This window comes from Clupea harengus, chromosome 10, assembly GCF_900700415.2.
Source record: "Clupea harengus chromosome 10, Ch_v2.0.2, whole genome shotgun sequence".
In the NCBI taxonomy this organism is placed as follows: domain Eukaryota; kingdom Metazoa; phylum Chordata; class Actinopteri; order Clupeiformes; family Clupeidae; genus Clupea; species Clupea harengus.
The window spans coordinates 19,363,029-19,383,028 of NC_045161.1; the positions used below are offsets into that span (position 1 = coordinate 19,363,029).

The 20,000-nt window shown below is 48.1% G+C and overlaps 1 protein-coding gene across 1 annotated transcript in view; it reads right to left on the reverse strand.

The window, feature by feature from the left end:
• LOC105907751 (collagen alpha-1(XXIV) chain) overlaps positions 1–20,000 on the reverse strand; it is a 118,943-nt gene that overhangs the window by 32,055 nt on the left and 66,888 nt on the right. Inside the window, exons 25-31 of the mRNA XM_031574872.2 lie at positions 16,961–17,014; positions 15,124–15,177; positions 10,966–11,019; positions 9,944–9,997; positions 4,835–4,888; positions 4,300–4,344; positions 2,563–2,607 (exon numbers count right to left, since the gene is read on the reverse strand). Of these exons, the coding sequence (XP_031430732.1) occupies positions 2,563–2,607; positions 4,300–4,344; positions 4,835–4,888; positions 9,944–9,997; positions 10,966–11,019; positions 15,124–15,177; positions 16,961–17,014 (360 nt within the window). The remainder of the gene's footprint in view (positions 1–2,562; positions 2,608–4,299; positions 4,345–4,834; positions 4,889–9,943; positions 9,998–10,965; positions 11,020–15,123; positions 15,178–16,960; positions 17,015–20,000) is intronic.

The following is a 20,000-nucleotide window of genomic DNA, read 5'->3' on the forward strand; positions in this document are numbered from 1 at the left end:
TATCATTCCGCATAAAGCCTTTGAACGGCTTCCAGGGCCCTATCTCCGCTCCCCTCTCTGTGGCTCCGGCTAATGGGATGTAAGCCCCTAATCTCTCAACACCAGGAGCTCCACTTGAACTGGACCTGGAGCTTTTCGCCTGTTTAGGTTTCATCCATCCCAAAAAAGGACACGCTGGAAACAAAGCAGACACAGCAGAGGCCAGATTGTTCCTTCTTTTTTTCCTCTCTCTCTCTCTCTCTCTCTCTCTCATTCTCTCTCTCTCTCTCTCTCCCTCTCTCTCTCTCTCTCCCTCTCTCTCTCTCTCTCTCTCTCTCTCTTTTCCTCTCTCTCTCCCTCTCTCTCTCTCTCTCTCTCCCCCTCCCTCTCTCTCTATCTCTCCCTCTGTCTCTCTCTCCCTCTCCCTCTGTCTCTCTCTCTCTCTCTCTTTCTCTCTCTCTCCCTCTCTCTCCCTCTCCCTCTCCCTCTCTCTCTCTCTCTCCCTCTCTCTCTCTCTCTCTCTCTCTTTTCTTTTCTTCTGGCCGCCTAGCAAGACTGTGGATAGTAGAGCTTCCTGCTCCTGGTATTTTTATACATCTCTCTCTGTCCCTATCGCTCATCAGTGTGTCTTTTCAGGAAGACAGTCATCCTGAACTTAAAAACCAGGCTTACATTTCCATACAAAAATATTTTGGACAGGCCTAATCTGTGTTTGTATAAATAGTTTGTAGCTAGTTACTGGGGGCAACTCAATAAGACAGACCCCAACTACATCAGTGCCAAGTATTTGACCACACGAGCCAAACGCTGCCCATACGGTCTGCACTGGCCCACAGAGGAATGTCTCCCTTTTGTTGTTTTGTGTCTCGGGGGAGCCACTGTACCAATTCCTCCGTTTTTTATCTCTTTTCAGACAGTTTCCTGTCCAAAACAGACTGCAGCCATGGTGAGTGATTCAGAGTTGATTTACACAAAGTAGCGCTGTGACTTGGGACTGTTAGCGAGTTACCTGCAGGGCCCACCTGAAGACACTCAACGCGGTATAAATCACAGCACATCACTGCACATGGGGTGTAATTAGACTTCCTGGTCTTCTTCAAACAAACAGTAAATCTTATCTCTCTCTGATAGTTCTCGGTACCAAAAACATGTCACTGAAATGAAATAAAGACCGCTAGGTAAATAGGGCGTCTAATGGAGCATGCTGACCATGGAATGAGCCCATATATCTGGGTTCAGATGACACAATGATGGTGCAATCACAGTTCACAGCCAGGCCTTAATATATCCTGCAGGACTCCAATACAGCTGCAGGGCTTAGCCCATATAAAGCACTGAAATACAGCCTTGGCCTCGACTGAAGTCCCCTTTCCAACTTAGCATGTTGCTTATGTTAACACTAGAGGGCGCTATAACTCCAGGGGACGAGTGGGAAAGCATGTCTGAGAGAGTGAGTGCGCACGGATGCAAGGCGGACTGAGAGTGAGGGAGGGGGGCGGGGGGGAGGGGATTGGGTCTTTCGGCCAGTTGCTTGGGGGATCTCAGTTTTTGCTGATTGTAACATTACATTGGTAATGACATCCTACAGCTCAGGGACTGGCCTGTTCTGATCAGGGGAGTTAAAGACAATGCGTGAGTGTTGTGTCAGAGGCCAGCCAGCATTTAGGCCACCACGACATGACCGTCACGATATCCCCCACTGCCACCTGAACACTGAGCTTAGGAGCGCCCTGGAGAGGAGCGCCCTGGAGAGGAGTGTTGGAGAGGAGCGCCCTGGGGAGGGGCGCGCAGGCTGAGAAGGAGTCACTGGTGCTGGGGGCTTTGGGTGTACCTTGGCGGGGGTACAGGGGCAGGTCAGTAGAGATGTGGGTTGATTAGAGAGGGCAAGGAGATGGAGACAAATCTAACAAAAACCTCTAATAACGAGGCCATGTTTTCACACGCTTTGGAACACTGCATCTTGCTTGATGCGCCCACACCGGCTCTTGTGAACACACACGGCCTACACACACACACAGCCTACTGTACACACACACGCAGCAGCAGCCACAAAGACATTAGCCAAGGCTGGGGGCCCAACAAGTGCACACAGGTATGTTAGTGTTCTTTTAAGGTTGAGAGTCTATGAGTAACACAACTGCGTCCGCACCTGTGCCAAGACAATGGGTGAACAAGAAAAGAAAAGAAAAGAAAAGAACAGCTGCAAAAGGTGCAGTCAGCAGCCAGCCCACAGCTTGAACGAGGCGTCCCAGCTAACAAGACTAATCTCTGCCAACTCTTGAAGGTAAGTGAAAAACTGGGTTCAGGTTGGTGTGAGGCCTTAAGCTGTTTTTAGCTGCTCTCTCTCTCTGTCCTCCACCACACACAGACACACACACACACACACATAAACATACACACAAACTCCCATACACACACACAGACACACTGAGGTCAGAGAGTTCTAGTCTTGTAATTGGTGATATTTCAAAAAGACAACTTTAAAGAATCACTGCTCACAACCATGTGATAACAATGGCAAGATTTGTCTGAAAACATTTTCAAGAGGGACGGACGGATTAAGAGGTCCAGAGCGGTACTTACAGGACTGCCAGACGGACCTCTCTTCCCCGGGCTGCCAGCCTTGCCCTGTGGAAGCAGACACAGTGTGAGAAGGACGCCAATGAAACAGAAAGTAATGATGTTGTGTAAGTCAGTTACAGCGTGACCGTGGGACAGCTTGATCTCGAGAGCGGCTCTTGTACTGCTCGTACAGCGAGGGGGTTGAGTAGCTGGGAGTGAGGTCACATTTTCCACAGCACACACAGGAACCACGCCAGATGTTTACAGATGCCTGCCTCACATGCAGGGAGGGTTTGCATGATGAGCGCCGTGTCTGTGTGTGTGTGGACATGCACACGATTGGCTCGGAGTGGATTTTTCATTTAGGAGCTATAAGCTCGAAGCTATGCTGTGATATCATTTTTCCACTGCTCATCTTCTAAGGTGAACCTTTTAAAAGGTTCAACGAAGAATGTCAACTCGTTCTCCTCAACTCTTTAATCAGCTGAAGAAGCTTAAGCGCAAGGCTTCTGGAAGACCAGAAAAAGTTTTACAGCTTCTGGATATCACTTTCTTCTGAAATTGCAGTTTTGTTCAGAGTACACTGGAAAAAGGTAACCGGAATGCAGCTCCTGTTTCCTCTGTAACGCAACGGCCAAATAAAAGCTCTGTGAATCATGGAAACTATAGTCTCCATGGGGAAATTAAGGAGTAAGCACCACTTCTGAACAAAAACACAGAGAGAGAGAGAGAGAGAGAGAGAGAGAAAGAAAAAATAGCAAGAGATAGAGAGAGAGAGAGAGAGAGAGAGAGAGAGAGAAAAGACTTTTTCCATTCTGTTGTCTATTCATCCAAGACAAGAAGCTCTGTTCTCTTCGAGTGGTAAGTTACTGACTGACATGCCTCCAGTTTTCACACGCGACAGCCAACATTTAATCGAGTTGGGGGTTTTAATCAAACGCAGACATTTAAAGGGGTCTGGAAGGAATAAAACGGGAATTAAAACCTTTGCACTGCTCTTTTAAAAGCACTTTTTAAAATGTCAGGTTATAGCAGCCGTAGGCTCACCTTTTAATTCATACGCCTCACTACATGAAAAAAAACTGAATGGAAAAACAGGCCATGTGTTAAAGGTATCAGAGCACAGCGTTCTGTCTGGGCCTCCCACATTGGCACATAAAGAGGACCAATTGGACCACAGCGAACCGGAGTCCCATCGGGCCGGCGCTCTGACGTAGCATTGTTGTGGTAAGTCAGGGAGAGAGTGCTGCTGAGGTCATGCTGCCTTGTCATCTTTACTAGCCTCCGGTCCCAGACAGATGGACCCTTTCTGGACCAAACACAACACCCACACACATTTAGAAAGACACACACACACACACACACAATCAAACACAAAGACACACACACACACACAATCAAACACAATGACACACCCACCCACACACACACACACCCACACACACACAGACAAAGACTCACAAATAACACTTAGCGAGAGTTAAAAATAAAGCAGGCACGTTCTTGAGCCCTGAGGCTAAGCTTGGCCTTGTCCAGCTCGGTCTCCAGACAGTTGTGTTCAGACAGGCACAGAGTGCTGGCTGCAGAAGTCGCTCTGCTGTCTTGGCAGATGGGGAGTGTGTGTGTGTGTGTGTGTGTGCCTCTCTCTCTCTCTCTCTCTTCCCCTCTCTCTCACACACACACACACACAGACACAGACACACACACACACACACACACACACAGACAGACAGTTAGAACAAACCAGGCAGAACTTACAATGAATCCAAATCCTCCTTTCTTCCCTGGATCGCCTCTCTCCCCCTGTGCAGGAAAGAACAGACAGACAGGCGGAAAACACATTTACTCTCAGCACAGCTCCACCATCCACCCCCACCCCCCAGCCCCAGCCCCCCAGCACCCAACACAGACCCCCCCAGCTTGGCTAGTGCTAGGCCTCCACAGCTAGGCTGCCATAAATCTCCCCCTCCTCAGGCCAGCTTTCTCCACCTATCCCTTCAACCAGTCAGCAGTGGTGCAGACACCACCAGAAAAAAAGTGGAAAAGTACAAACACGCAGAGCAAAAGCTCTCTATTAGGGGGGTAGAGCAGTGTGTGTGTGTGTGTGTGTGTGTGTGTGTGTGTGTGTGTGTGTGTGTGTGTGTTTTAAACGGGCTGGGTGATTGTGCTGGGATGAGACGATCCATAGAGAGAGGAAAGGAGGGAGAGAGGAAAGAAGGGAGAGAGGAAAGGAGGGGAGGAGCAGACAGGGGGAAGGAGGGATGACAGGTGAGAGAGGAGGAGAAGGATTTACCTTCATGCCCTCTGGCCCCGGCTCTCCCACAGGGCCGTCTGCACCTCTGGGGCCCTGGAGAGAAACAAACAAACAAACAAACAAACAAACAAACACACACACACACACACACACACAACCACACACACACACATATATACAGTATATATATTAGACATACACATACGAGGTGTGGCTATTAAATAACGGCACTGTTATTACGAATATACAGGTTATACAGGTCATTCTACATGTACACACACACACATAGAAATGTGAGGGAACACAGAGGGGACCAGCAGACACACACACACACACACACACCACACACACACACACACACACACACACACACACACACACACACACACACACACACACACACACACAGACATGCATCCTCAAGGAAATATCCACCCCCCAGGTGAAGCTTACCTGAGTCCTATTCAGTACATAATACAAATTCCATTAGCCCCCCCCCACAGATAGCAATACAGATACCCATGAGCCCCACCCCACAGATAGCAATACAGATACCCATGAGCCCCCCCCCACCACCACCACATATAGCAATAAAGATACCCATTTCTGCAGGCAGCTGGCCTTTGATGTGCCTTCCTGTGGTTAGTCTGGCATCCACTGTGATACGTTGCTTTTTTACACGTTTTTTACACTCTTTTTTGTCTCTCTATCTCTTTCCTTTTTGCAGCAATCTCGCTCTCATCCCCTCCATAGGTCATAGTGAAAGGCCCCAGGGCCTCCTTCATTCTCACACAATCTGGGGTTGCCTTCATGAGGAGGAGACGGCCATTTACTCACTTTCACTTCACGCTTCTCTCATCACCTTTTTTTACTCTCTTGGTGCTTTTTAAATGCATATAGTCTCTTGCTTTCTCCCATCCTCTCTCTCTCTCTCTCTCTCTCTCTCTCTCTCCTTCGCACTCACACATACGTACCATTGAGTAGACTCAGACTTCATCAGTCCAAATCTAAACACATTCATTCATTCATTCATTCATTGAATCCTTCTCTCATTCATTCATTCATTCATTCATATAATGAAAAACCCACTGACAAATGTCACGTATTCAGTCAGCACTACCCGGACTCCCTTTGTCACAGAGTTCTTCTTTCTAATGTAGAGTGAAGAGAGCTGAAAGATAGAGAGGCAGACAGGCAGGTAGCCACTAGCTACTGGAGGCCAAAGCAAACGAGAGCAGAGCTGCTGTTTTTCATTTTAAAAACAACCATCTTTGCACAACAAATCCACATATTTTCCTAGATTATGAGCATGAAAGCCTCATTCAGTTGCCTTAACGAGCGGAGCGCGAGCCAGGAGTTTTAATTTTTTGAAGAGTGGAAAAATGTCCTCTTTTCCATTCTGCAGTATGAATTCGGCTCAGGGCGAGACCCGCCCTTGGCTTTATTTAAACAGGTTACAGTAAGTAGAAAGTAAAACATTTACATAATAACTCCCCATCAGCTTAGAAAACCGTGCCTGACACACTGGTGCCAACACTGAAGCGCTCTGTTATGACAGCCCAATGTGCAGTACAAGGCCGGGATTATATAAGTCTTTGGCTTCCTACTGTGAATCCTCAAGTGTCTTGGAGTTCATGAAGTGCCTAACACTTTGGCCTGTTTTATATACAAGTGTGGAGATACAGTTCAGGAGATACCTGTTTGGGTAATTATGCAGTAGTGAAGGTTACCAGGACACTCTCCTCAGATTGACTGACGTGCCTTGGCAGGTGACATTTTACGATCAAGACCTGACTGATGGATTTAACGGCTTGAGTGTAAATGGACTGTTTACGACAGGGGCCTTTAGATATGGTGTGTTTATTCCCAGAATGCACCAGGCTTATCACTTTGCCCCCTGCAGTTTGATTTGCTTAATTCAATTGCACAGATATAGTCACGACTAGACCCGAGTCTGTTGTGATTTTAGCACATGGCTTTGTTGCTATTGCTAAATCTGCTAAAAAAATGCTAAAAAAGATTGAGAATTGGCCCATTAGCTGTAAGGGCCATTCAAAGCCATGTTGAAACAGACACACGTGCAATAAGCACATTAGGTTATTCTGTGAAACTGTTTCCTTTGTGTATCAATTGTTAAAACAAACAGTATAGGGTCACACTTTCCTACAGAGCCTATTAAGTACAGTGTAACACGTTCATTCTAGAGGTTGCACAAGTGCATCATTTAACAAATTGAGAACCCTGTTAACATATAGCAGCTGTTTTTTTTTTTGTAAATTCAGTGAAACCTGGTCATCATTTGTAAGCCTGATTCAAAAATGAAATGAATCATATTTCCTTGTATGTAGTTTTTAACAACATTAATTTGCCACATTAATATAGAAGTTGGCCTATTACATGACAGACTTCATGTAAGAGCCATCCCTGAGAAATCCGTCCATAACTCTCAATTGTGGCACGTTTATTTATGAAAATTTGCCATATTCAATTTGATCAAAGAACTTCCAAACAATTGATTTTTCCTTTTCTGCTGTGGCCATCCTTCTTCTTGTTTACCAAGGGTTCTAACTGGAGACTGAGTGTGCTCGAGGTTAATGTAGACACTCGAGAGGGGATGTAACTGCTCAAATACTCAAATGCTCGAGTACTCTGTGCAACTCCTAATGTGGAACAGCAACTGCTCAGAATTTAGCAATAAGCATAACATACCTGAACCTCAATTAGAATATGATTGGGCTGTTGCTTAGCAATCAGCATAACTTACCTTAACCTTAATTAGAATATCATCGTGCTGTTACTTTGTAGGCAAAACAGTGTGGTGAAAAGAGCGATATGAGCTGTAAGCCACTTCCTTATCGAATTTGTCTTTGTTTTAAACCAGAGCCAACTGAGAAGGGGAAGGCTGGTTTAAAGTGATTATGTGGTGTACAGGCACTGACCTCCAAATGGTTTAGCCTCATTACTGAGCACTGCTGTGTCAAACCACACCACACTGCAGTACCCATGAAGCAACACACATGCGTTTGTGGAGGACAACAGCATACAAGAGCGACTTGTCATGCGAACCACAATTAGCACTCAGCATTTCGCTTCTTTCAAACTCCCAAACTAGTCCCTTTGCATTCCCCTGCTCGTCACACACACCACATGAGTTTGGATTGCCTGAAGAAGTCCAGAGCACATTGTCTCAACATGGTTTTTCTTGGCAGAGGGTCACGGAAGCACGGCAAGGCAACCAGGAAATGAAGATACACACCTCGAATGTGCATGGTGTAGATTAGTGTAAACAACATAAATATGACCTTATATGTGCGTGTGTGTGTGTGTGCGTGCGTGTGTGTGAGTGTGTGTGTGTGTGTGTGTGCGTGTGTGTGTGAGTGTGTGTGTGTGTGTGTGTGTGTGTGTGTGTGTGTGTGTGTGTGTGTGTGTGTGTGTGTGTGTGGGTGTGGGTGTGTGTGTGTGTGCTCGTAAGTGCTGCCATATGTTTCCAAGAGGAGAGAAAGCCTTCCAGCATAGCGTGAGTGTGTGTGCGGTGAGTGAAATATTTGCGAAAGGCTAGTGACGAGATGTGTTTGCTACCTAATGAGACTTCCAACGGCTGTATTTAAAAAACCTAAAACATTTTTATAACAAAGCCCCAAACATCTTTCCCTAAAGACTGTAAAAGCCTCTTGTTCCTTTTGAAGCCCGTTAACACCACAGCTGCCCTGGCACAGTTTGCATGGCGCTTCATTGGCACACACACCGCATCTGTTACAATTCCAATTTAGTGAGTTTCAGGAAGCAGCTTGTACTTGCAAAACTTTTCTCTCTCAAGACGCTTCGAGTAAAACGTGATGGAGAACAAGGAGGAAGAAAGTTGGATAGAGGCTACAGAAGAGGCCTACGGAGGCCGAGACACGGAGAAGCCAGGTGCAAAGTGTCTGGGCACACTAAGTTACTGGGTTAACAATCCACTCTCCCTCTCCCTCTCGCTCTCCCTCTGTCTCCAAACGCTGGCGTTGGCGCGGCTGAAAGAGGGGCCTGCCAGGTGGACTGGCACGAGTGTGGAACACCACAGCGATCTGGGCACGGGCACGGGCATGGGGACGGAGCTGGCAGCAGACGGGGGGGGGGGGGGGTTTACAGCTCGCTGTACAGTAGAGGACATTCAGGAGAGTCCGTCACTTCTGGTTGCGCCGCCCAAGAAAAACGAATGAATCTCTGTGATGCCCACTGCCCACTCCACAGTCTGCGGCCAGAGACCACTTCCAGCAGAGGAAGGCAAATGGGTAAATATACTTTAGCTCCTCGAATAAACATGTACATTCAGGGCCCCTGCTAGGTGTGAACTGTCTTTCCCAGTCTGCTTCTCTCTCTCTCTCTCTTTCACACTCTCTCTCTCTCTCTCACACTCACACTCACACACACACACACACACACACACACGACACACGACACACACACACACACGACACACACACACACACAACACACACACAAATAGTTCAATGATACCCAATACTTTAGGAGAGAAATTGGATGGAGATATTTTGGTACCATACAGACTTATACTTATCTTTGACACCATTTACATCTTAGGCAGACTGAATGTCTAAAAAAATAAATATATAAAAAATAATAATTTGTATAAAGCTGTGTGCAAATGTGGAAAGGCCGTGTACAAATGCAATGTGGTAGTCACATCAAAATATTATCTGACCGTAAAACGCATGAAATAACATGCGTGAATGTGGCCTCTGTCCAAGGCCTTGCACAGTGCACACTCTACATGCAATACACTGTCCTACCACCAGGTGTCTCACCAGCATGCCCTAAGTGGACGCTCCCAACTTGGGCCACCCCATAAACACACCCATAAACCAACATGGATTGACAACCAAAAAAGAATAAACCCTGATAACGAAACGCAAACGCAAACTCCCTAACACTTAACGGCCCTGCACATTGACCAGGGATCAGCTGTGCTAATATGAAACAGAAGACAGAGGAACATGGCTCATCAACCCCCCCCCCCATCACCTGAGCCCTTCGACCTCCATCTCTCTCTTCTCACATCATTTACTGACACACAGAGGAGAGGCAGATTGCCCTACGGGAGTGGGTTGAAGTAAGGGGGTGGAAGGAGAAAAAGAGGCGTTCTCTTACCCTTCTGCCCTTTGGTCCTCGGATCCCCGCTGTTCCTCTCGGACCTGGTGGACCCTAAAAGCAGATAGAGGGGAGTGGGGAATGAGCGGGGTTCGATGAGTCACATCTAGCCCTAATAGAGAAGGGCTCAGGGCCAAAGAGCCGGAACAGTCGGCGTGTGATTGTCACGGCCAATGAGCGAGGCAGGCGAGCGGGCAGAGTGCCGGCGCGTCGGCCAACAGAACACTAAACAGTATTTACATTCGGCTGACTCGGGCTCAGGAGTGTTGATCATTTATAAGGAGGCTTCCAGTTCAATTTAAATGTTTACAGAGTCCTACACCAGATGAAAATGGAAGAGGGGGCTACCAAAAAAATAGAGCAAATTGTTTACAGTAACCACGCAAATTCACTGTTCGACTGATTAAGGGAAAATGGGGTGGATTTCAAAGTTGTACAACAAACGATACAGAAGGGAAAAGAGACCAACTCTAGTGCGCAATAAAAGTCTGAATGTTTACAACTATCTGACAAGAGAGATGGAGACAGAAAGAGGAAAGGAGAGAGAAAGAGAGGGAGAAAGAGAGAGAGAGAGAGAAAGAGAGAGAGAAAGAGAGAGAGAAAGAGAGAGAGAAGGATATATATATAGAGAGAAAATCATTAATGTCACTGTGGAGAAGTGATTGAAGTAAGGGCCCTGCAGGCTTCCCTCGCCACATCATTCCAGAGCAGAGATGGAACAACAGGAAACAGCAGAAACATTAGTGGGGAATGTAGACACTTCCCACAGTTCCATGTGTCAGTTTTCCTTCACTTATCCGACTTGTGTTGTGTGCTGTGTGCTGTGTGCTGTGTGTTGTGGTGTGTGCTGTGTGTTGTGTCTGTGTGGGTGTGTGCACAAGTTTATGTGTGTGTGTGAGTGTGATGGCATGTGTGGTATCCACACAGGCTTATGTTCTCCATGCTCAGCAACATGTATTGTCTGAGTTAATGGGCACTGACGGTGTGTCTGCTAACTGTCAAGCGGCAGGCTGAAGACTCACCAGTGGTCCGTGAGGACCAATTTCACCTGGACCTCCTGGTAAGCCTGGATACCCCTTAAACACAAACAAAACACAGACAGGTGATATGGTTAGAAGGCAAGGGCAAGGTCCACACTAGTCACACAGAGGCAAAGTCATGCAAAGGCACCAGAAAGAGAGTAGCACATATCCTTTAAGAACCATGGCACATCACTTACAAGGCCCAACTTGAACTTGAAGAGTAAATCTGAATCCAATGCATGTGTTTTACAGACTCTAGAATACATGCAGCTACTGTGAAGAAAACAGCGCAGGGGAACATTTCCTCCCTTGTATTGAGAAGTGAAAGTCCAGAGCCGAATGTCAAACAGAACCTGCTGACAGAGTGCTTGGCTGTGTGTGTGTGTGTGTGTGTGTGTGGAGTGCTTGACTGTGTGCTGGCCTTCAACTCTCAGCAAACATGACAAAACAAAAGCCTGAACTCGAGCTGCTAGAACACTACTGAGGCTTTCGTGGTGAAAACCTTGAGGAAGACAAATGCGATGTGTGTACAAAGTGGACAGCGCGTACACTGTCATCAGTTTTTGCTGGACTCCTTAAGCGATCTAAACTCTATCATTCTGCATTGTATGCTCGAATGCATAATGTTGTTATTCTTGGCCAGTACAATATAATACACTATAATACATTTGTACAATATTCATTAAATCTAAATTATGATCTAAATCATAATACAATAACATGAGTTATAATAATAAATAATATAAGCTAAATCAACATTTGCAGAAGTGGGTCAGCACCTAATGAATGACTAAATGGCTAAATGCATTAAGCATTTCAATTCAAATCCAGTACAGCTAGCCTAGCCCAAAGCACCATGCTCCTCAGTACAGCTAGCCTAGCCCAAAGCACCATGCTCCTCAGTACAGCTAGCCTAGCCCAAAGCACCATGCTCCTCTGATCCAGTACAGCTAGCCTAGCCCAAAGCACCATGCTCCTCTGATCCAGTACAGCTAGCCTAGCCCAAAGCACCATGCTCCTCTGACAGGGCTTCTCCTCTCCAGAAAACGGACTTCCTCTCCTCCAGAACAGGCAGGTCTGCCCAGGCTGCTGAGGCCCCCCCCCCCCCCCCGACTGCATCGCGGCCACAGACCACGGCGGGGGGGGGGACCCAGAGAAGCCACAGACTCGGGGGCTCTCCTCAGCACGCTTCAGGGGTGGCATGAGTGAGAGGGGGGAGGGTAGGAGCTGCTCTGGGGCCAGTGTGGACAGGGCAGAAGACCAAAGCCACAAAGCTGTCCTCGAGAGTAATGGGGCAGAGAACACACACTGTAACATGGGAGCAATTATGGAAGGGCAGGGGACAAGAAAACAAGGGCGCTGACTGATGACCAATTACGAGAGAGAGAGAGAGAGGGAGAGGGAGAGGGAGAGGGAGAGAGAGAGAGAGGGATAGGGAGAGGGAGAGTGAGAGTGAGAGAGAGAGCAGAGCCCTCTAAGAAACACGGGAAAGACACCAGAGGGATTTCTGCATGTGTTTGCTTTAAGGCTAGCTACAGTACACACTCCAACCTACAGCACTGAGGTCAACACATGAAACCTAGCACGCGGATAGAGACAGAGATGAAACACTTCAAATAAATGAATTGCTGTAAATTACATTAACATGTTGTGGCCATTTTGCAGAAACTTTCCAAAATTCATAACAGATTTGCTGTTTGCCGCTGATTTGCAGCCTTGAGCAAAGGGCCAGGACACAGTCTCAGTAGGTCCTCAGACTGTACGCTGGAGAAGAAGGCTATCGGGAGCTTTTCTTAAATATCCAATGAACAGAAGTCAGACATTTTGCATTGTATCGCATGTATGTCACTCGAAGCCATGGTGCGTGTTTTTACTTGTAGGATGTTCACAGCACCCATCCGTGTAATATTTGCTGTACATACTTACGTTTGATTTGAAGTGCGCAAGACTTGTGATTGGACGTGTGTGTGTGTGTGTGTGTGTGTGTGTGTGTGTGTGTGTGTGTGTGTGTGTGTGTGTGTGTGTGTGTGTGTGTGTGTGTGTGTGTGTGTGTGTGTGTGTGTGTGTGTGTTGTGTAAGCATGTATAAGGACTGACTAGGCCAGGAAGAGTCCTCTGAAGTGTGTAAACTGTCCTCTGCTTGCCGAGCAGGCTACTTACCACTGTGCCTTTCTCTCCACTTGGGCCCAAAGGACCTGCCGGACCACGGTCACCCTGGGAAGAAGACACACACAGAGGAAGCCAACCGTTAACATACAGTCTCAGCGTGGCACGTAGTAAACTCTTTTAACAGCGCACACACAGACACACAGACACACAAACACACGAGGAGGAGGAGGAGGAGGAGGAGCACGTCATGGCAAGATGACGCATCAGGGCCCCGAGGGACTCCGAGAAGACGAGACACCGCACACGCCACGACCCAGCAGTAAAGGCATGCACAACACCGCCTATAAAAACCCTCTCTAACAGAGCTCTCTCCAGAGGATGGACATGTCTCCCATTCAGTGAACTCACACTAGGCTGTTATTTTAATCCCCCTCCCAGTGCTCCTGTCAGGACTGTGCAGGTACATTCCAACACTTGGAGCGTCCATGAGGGGGGCGGGGGGGTGTATGCTGTTCATGAGTCTCTGTATTAGAAACAGCAGCTTGTACCCCCGGCACATAATTGGATTAAAAGCAATACAGTACATATATAAGCTGAAAGGAATTCACGGCCCGTCATGGTGAGGTTGCGATGACAGATGAACAAGATAGGATCGACCAAGGCAGCTACAGGTCCGGTGCTGTGCGGTGGGTCTGGGGGTCTGGGGAGGCTGAGGGTAGACTTCAGGTCAGGGAAGAAGTAAAGGGCACAGTGTGAGATAGAAGGCCCATCACAAGCACTGAGGATAGCGCCCTCTGTTGGCCTGGAGTGAGACGAGTGAGAGCTTCCTCATTCCAGTACAGCTAGCCTAGCCCAAAGCACCATGCTCCTCTGATCCAGCACAGCTAGCCTAGCCCAAAGCACCATGCTCCTCTGATCCAGTACAGCTAGCCTAGCCCAAAGCACCATGCTCCTCTGACAGGGCTTCTCCTCTCCAGAAAACGGACTTCCTCTCCTCCAGAACAGGCAGGTCTGCCCAGGCTGCTGAGGCCCCCCCCCCCCCCCCCCGACTGCATCGCGGCCACAGACCACGGCGGGGGGGGGGGGACCCAGAGAAGCCACAGACTCGGGGGCTCTCCTCAGCACGCTTCAGGGGTGGCATGAGTGAGAGGGGGGAGGGTAGGAGCTGCTCTGGGGCCAGTGTGGACAGGGCAGAAGACCAAAGCCACAAAGCTGTCCTCGAGAGTAATGGGGCAGAGAACACACACTGTAACATGGGAGCAATTATGGAAGGGCAGGGGACAAGAAAACAAGGGCGCTGACTGATGACCAATTACGAGAGAGAGAGAGAGAGGGAGAGGGAGAGGGAGAGGGAGAGAGAGAGAGAGGGATAGGGAGAGGGAGAGTGAGAGTGAGAGAGAGAGCAGAGCCCTCTAAGAAACACGGGAAAGACACCAGAGGGATTTCTGCATGTGTTTGCTTTAAGGCTAGCTACAGTACACACTCCGACCTACAGCACTGAGGTCAACACATGAAACCTAGCACGCGGATAGAGACAGAGATGAAACACTTCAAATAAATGAATTGCTGTAAATTACATTAACATGTTGTGGCCATTTTGCAGAAACTTTCCAAAATTCATAACAGATTTGCTGTTTGCCGCTGATTTGCAGCCTTGAGCAAAGGGCCAGGACAAAGTCTCAGTAGGTCCTCAGACTGTACGCTGGAGAAGAAGGCTATCGGGAGCTTTTCTTAAATATCCAATGAACAGAAGTCAGACATTTTGCATTGTATCGCATGTATGTCACTCGAAGCCATGGTGCGTGTTTTTACTTGTAGGATGTTCACAGCACCCATCCGTGTAATATTTGCTGTACATACTTACGTTTGATTTGAAGTGCGCAAGACTTGTGATTGGACGTGTGTGTGTGTGTGTGTGTGTGTGTGTGTGTGTGTGTGTGTGTGTGTGTGTGTGTGTGTGTGTGTGTAAGCATGTATAAGGACTGACTAGGCCAGGAAGAGTCCTCTGAAGTGTGTAAACTGTCCTCTGCTTGCCGAGCAGGCTACTTACCACTGTGCCTTTCTCTCCACTTGGGCCCAAAGGACCTGCCGGACCACGGTCACCCTGGGAAGAAGACACACACAGAGGAAGCCAACCGTTAACATACAGTCTCAGCGTGGCACGTAGTAAACTCTTTTAACAGCGCACACACAGACACACAAACACACGAGGAGGAGGAGGAGGAGGAGGAGCACGTCATGGCAAGATGACGCATCAGGGCCCCGAGGGACTCCGAGAAGACGAGACACCGCACACGCCACGACCCAGCAGTAAAGGCATGCACAACACCGCCTATAAAAACCCTCTCTAACAGAGCTCTCTCCAGAGGATGGACATGTCTCCCATTCAGTGAACTCACACTAGGCTGTTATTTTAATCCCCCTCCCAGTGCTCCTGTCAGGACTGTGCAGGTACATTCCAACACTTGGAGCGTCCATGAGGGGGCGGGGGGGTGTATGCTGTTCATGAGTCTCTGTATTAGAAACAGCAGCTTGTACCCCCGGCACATAATTGGATTAAAAGCAATACAGTACATATATAAGCTGAAAGGAATTCACGGCCCGTCATGGTGAGGTTGCGATGACAGATGAACAAGATAGGATCGACCAAGGCAGCTACAGGTCCGGTGCTGTGCGGTGGGTCTGGGGGTCTGGGGAGGCTGAGGGTAGACTTCAGGTCAGGGAAGAAGTAAAGGGCACAGTGTGAGATAGAAGGCCCATCACAAGCACTGAGGATAGCGCCCTCTGTTGGCCTGGAGTGAGACGAGTGAGAGCTTCCTCATATGAGAAGTCAGGCACAACAATCAGATCTGACAGATAATAACATTGAATCTGTCTGTGGTTTGATTCCATTGGTCTCTACTCAGGGGAGCATGGTGAATCTGGACCAAGCCACAGTCCACAACCACAGCAAGACAAGGAACAATGAGCACAGACAGGGATTAGCTTTGGCTATCACATAAAGCAAAGGTCAAAACCGTCTGTGGGCTTTAGTTGGTACTCCAAACAGTGCCTTTAAAATCACTAGAGCAGAACGCCTGGGCCATGTTTTAATTGCAATTCAGAGCTAAAGCAACAACGAAAGAAGAGCATTATTGTCACCTATTTGTCCAAGTTATTTTTGAACTTGGGGTTCACCCCCAGAAGCCTGCAGGCTTACTCTCCCCGAGAGACTCGGCGATTAAACGTTGAGTCTACGCATGCACAACGGGATCTGGCAACTGGGATGGACGCCTGCACACAATATTTTCATAGATTACTTTCACGCTGTTTTCAATAAAACATAACCAAAGCTCTGTTGAATTTAATGACTCTCATAATCCGTCCTTTGTTCGGCTGATCCAGGCAGGGCCCTGTTCCATGGCTGTGCAGCCATTTTGTAGCCAGCATGATTGAAAGCAGCCAATGTTTCCAGTCCTCCGCTCCGGCAGGGGCAAATCGACACGCTGAACTCCCCTCCAGGTCTTCACTGGGGTAGGACGGATGGGAGACGGTGAGTGACGCCATGGATGGGAGACTTTTGCTCCTCTTTCTTTCTCCCTCTCCCTCTCTCTCTCTCTCTCTCTCTCTCTCCCTCTTGTTCTGTCTCTCTCTCTCTCATGTTCTTGCTCCCTCTCTCTGAACTACTTTTGTTTAACAGGGGGTAATTACATAGGGTGTATGTACTTGTTCAAATGTGCTTTACTGTACAAGAGGGTGTGTGTGTGTGTGTGTGTGTGTGTGTGTGTGTGTGTGTGTGTGTGTGTGTGTGTGTGTGTGTGTGTGTGTGTGTGTGTGAGAGAGAGAGAGACGTTAGCCCCTGGGTGATCTACTCTGACAGGATAATAGCGGAGTAAAAGCCACTCTACCTTTTCACCAGGGACTCCGATCACCCCTTCCACTCCAATGAGGCCGACTGGGCCCTGCATGAGAAGAGACAGGAGAGGAAGAGAAGAGAGGACAGGAGAGGAAGAGAAGAGAGGACAGGAGAGGAAGAGAAGAGAGGACGGGAGAGGAAGAGAAGAGAGGACAGGAGAGGAAGAGAGGAGAGGAGGAGAAGAGAGGAAAAGAAGAGACAGGAGACAGGAGAGGAAGAGAAGAGAGGACAGGAGAGGAAGAGAAGAGAGGAGAGGAGGAGAAGAGAGGAAAAGAAGAGACAGGAGACAGGAGAGGAAGAGAAGAGACAGGAGACAGGAGAGGAAGAGAAGAGAGGACAGGAGAGGAAGAGAAGAGAGACAGGAGAGGAAGGGAAGAGAGGACAGGAGAGGAAGAGAAGAGACAGGAGAGGAAGAGAAGAGAGGACAGGAGAGGAAGGGAAGAGAGGACAGGAGAGGAAGAGAAGAGAGGACAGGGGTGGAATGAGAAGAGACCAATGGACACAACTCATTATGCATTATCAAAAACATGACTCGGGTGTTCTTGCACTGCTACCGACCCCTAGTTGACACGAGGAATGCAAGCAAGCAAGACATAGATTACAGTGCAACAGTAGTGTGAATTATGAGGACAAAGTTTCTGCGTGCATCCTAAGTGGAGTTTTAGACATGTAGCTATACACAGTAAAAGTCACCGACTAAAAAAAGACAATCCAGTCATTCCAACGGAGTCAAAGCGTTGGGAGGTGACGGGCTGCTCTGCTCCAGTGACGAGGAGTCGTCCGTCCGTCCGTCCGTCCGATCCGGACAGACCCACCTCTGGACCATTTCTCCAGTTCCCTGACGAGCTCAACTCATCATTACAAGAGACACTCATTGCTTCCTGACGAGCTCAGCTGTTTTACAGACAAGGCTACTATTACGCTCTAATGATATATGGGTTCTTTTGATAGACTTGATCATCCAGTCCAGTGAGACCCTTGACTAGCTTTATTTGTCAATCTTTGATTCATTTCCTGCTGTCTTTTCCTCTCTTTCTCCTCCGTGGATTTCAAATACATTGCATTTTTCTATTGGCCCCCGTGCTCCTTTTGAGCGCTCTCCTTTCTCTTCTCCTTTTCATCTCCCTCTCTTTCTTTCTTTCTCTCTTCCCTCTCTCTCTCTCTCTCCCTCTCTCTCGCTCTCTCTCTCACATTCAAAAGGAGCTTTATTGGCATGACCATAATGTTCTATAGTATTGCCAAAGCATTTGGCTTGGGGGTGTACACTGTATACACAAGAAACGTCAGATACATCGCTCTCTCTGCTCACATCATGTTCACCTGACATTTTCATTTAGGGTTGTTGGGCATGTCCAACTTTTCCTAAAATTTAATTTGGGCTTGTTAATTTACTGCAAAAGAGAGCTTTGTACTTTTTCAAACTCTGGCCTTGTAAAACGTAACTGAGAGAATAGGTGACCTGGGGGACATAGAAGCCGCTCCACATTCATCAGCAATAAATCTCCCCGGCCAATTTTGACCTCATATTGGAAAACTGCTGTAAGAAAGAACTCTTTGTGGCGGCACAGAGCTTTACATTACAACTACATGCTTAACCTCCATTCTGCAGAACATCTCACTTCTCCCCCCCCCCCCCCCCCCCCCCACCACACTGACTCCAACACACTGGCATTTCACCAGTAACACTTCTCTGACCTTCAACATGTAGTGATGGGTGTAGATAAGGAGGAAAACAGTGGATAATGTAAATACAGGAATAAATCTAAAGGGAATAATTGCTTCCAGATCAGACGTCTGGAAAAAACGCTGCGGCTTTTTCGCAACGCCAGACACCGCAGAGCAGCGGCTGAGTATGCCCCCGGAGTATGTGAAGCCCCCGTGCACCCTGGGAAGGAGGAGGACTGGTAAACACATATCCCCTGCTCTTGGCTCACCGCCGCCGCCGACGAGCCTGTTCGTCTGAGTGCATGTTTCACTCTTGTACAAGTACGTCTTTGGACATCGCTGCGCTCATCCGCGCTGCCGTTTACAATTACGGATTGTCCACCAAAGTCCGTCCGTCCGTCCCACCCCCCCAGCCCCGCCCCCTCTGTTCTCTGAAGGCTCTGTTCATCAGCTTGACGGAGAGCACATCTGCGTCGGTTTAAAAATAGAAAATGCCCAAAGCAGGCAGACTAGGCATCGGACAAACGGTTCCCTTCTAGACAACACTTCTGCTCATTATTAATTGGGGCTGTGGAAGGGAGGGAGGGAGGAGGGGAGGGGGGGGGGGGGGGGGGTGTTCCCAGACTCCTCCAAAGCCTTCCTGGAAAAGCGGATGGCGACGGCGACCACTAACAAACTCCCCGGGCGCCGTGTGTGAAGATGTAAGAAGTGACGTAATATCCTCTGTTTCACAGCAAACATGATGACAATGGGAAAACTGAGCTAAATCATCATCCAAGGACCAGAAGTTTCTCTCAGCTCATGTCAAAAGACAGAGCAAATGTTTACACAAATGGTTACACAGCCAGCTTACTCACAGACTTTAAATTCAAAAATGTTTTACTTTAAAATCCTTTTTCATTTGAAACCTTCATGATTGCCAACCAGTCATACGAGTTGCACTGCATCTTGTTGTGCCATACGGTCTTCATAAACATTATGAACACAAGAGCTACAGGCATGTAGGGCTTCAAAACACAGGCACTTTTTAGCCCAGTCATATCCCACTCATAAAGCACTCTGGTTGGCTCTACCCACGGCCTGTTGGCTACCCAGACTGTCTGTGGACCTGGCGCACACTAAACCCTCCACACGCAGAGAAGATCCCTTCATTACAACGGGAAGTCGGACACATGGTGTCATGCATCGGGGATGTACAGGATACTCATCTGACAGCTTTGTTGGTGAGCAGACACCTTAAGTGTTCACCAAAGAGTGGGTTTCAGCGCCAGTCAGACGGGCCAACATCAAGGCTGCGAGCGTCTGAGACACAGAGCTGACAATTACAGGAACTTAAAGGTGTGTAGGTGTGTGTGTGTGTGTGTGTG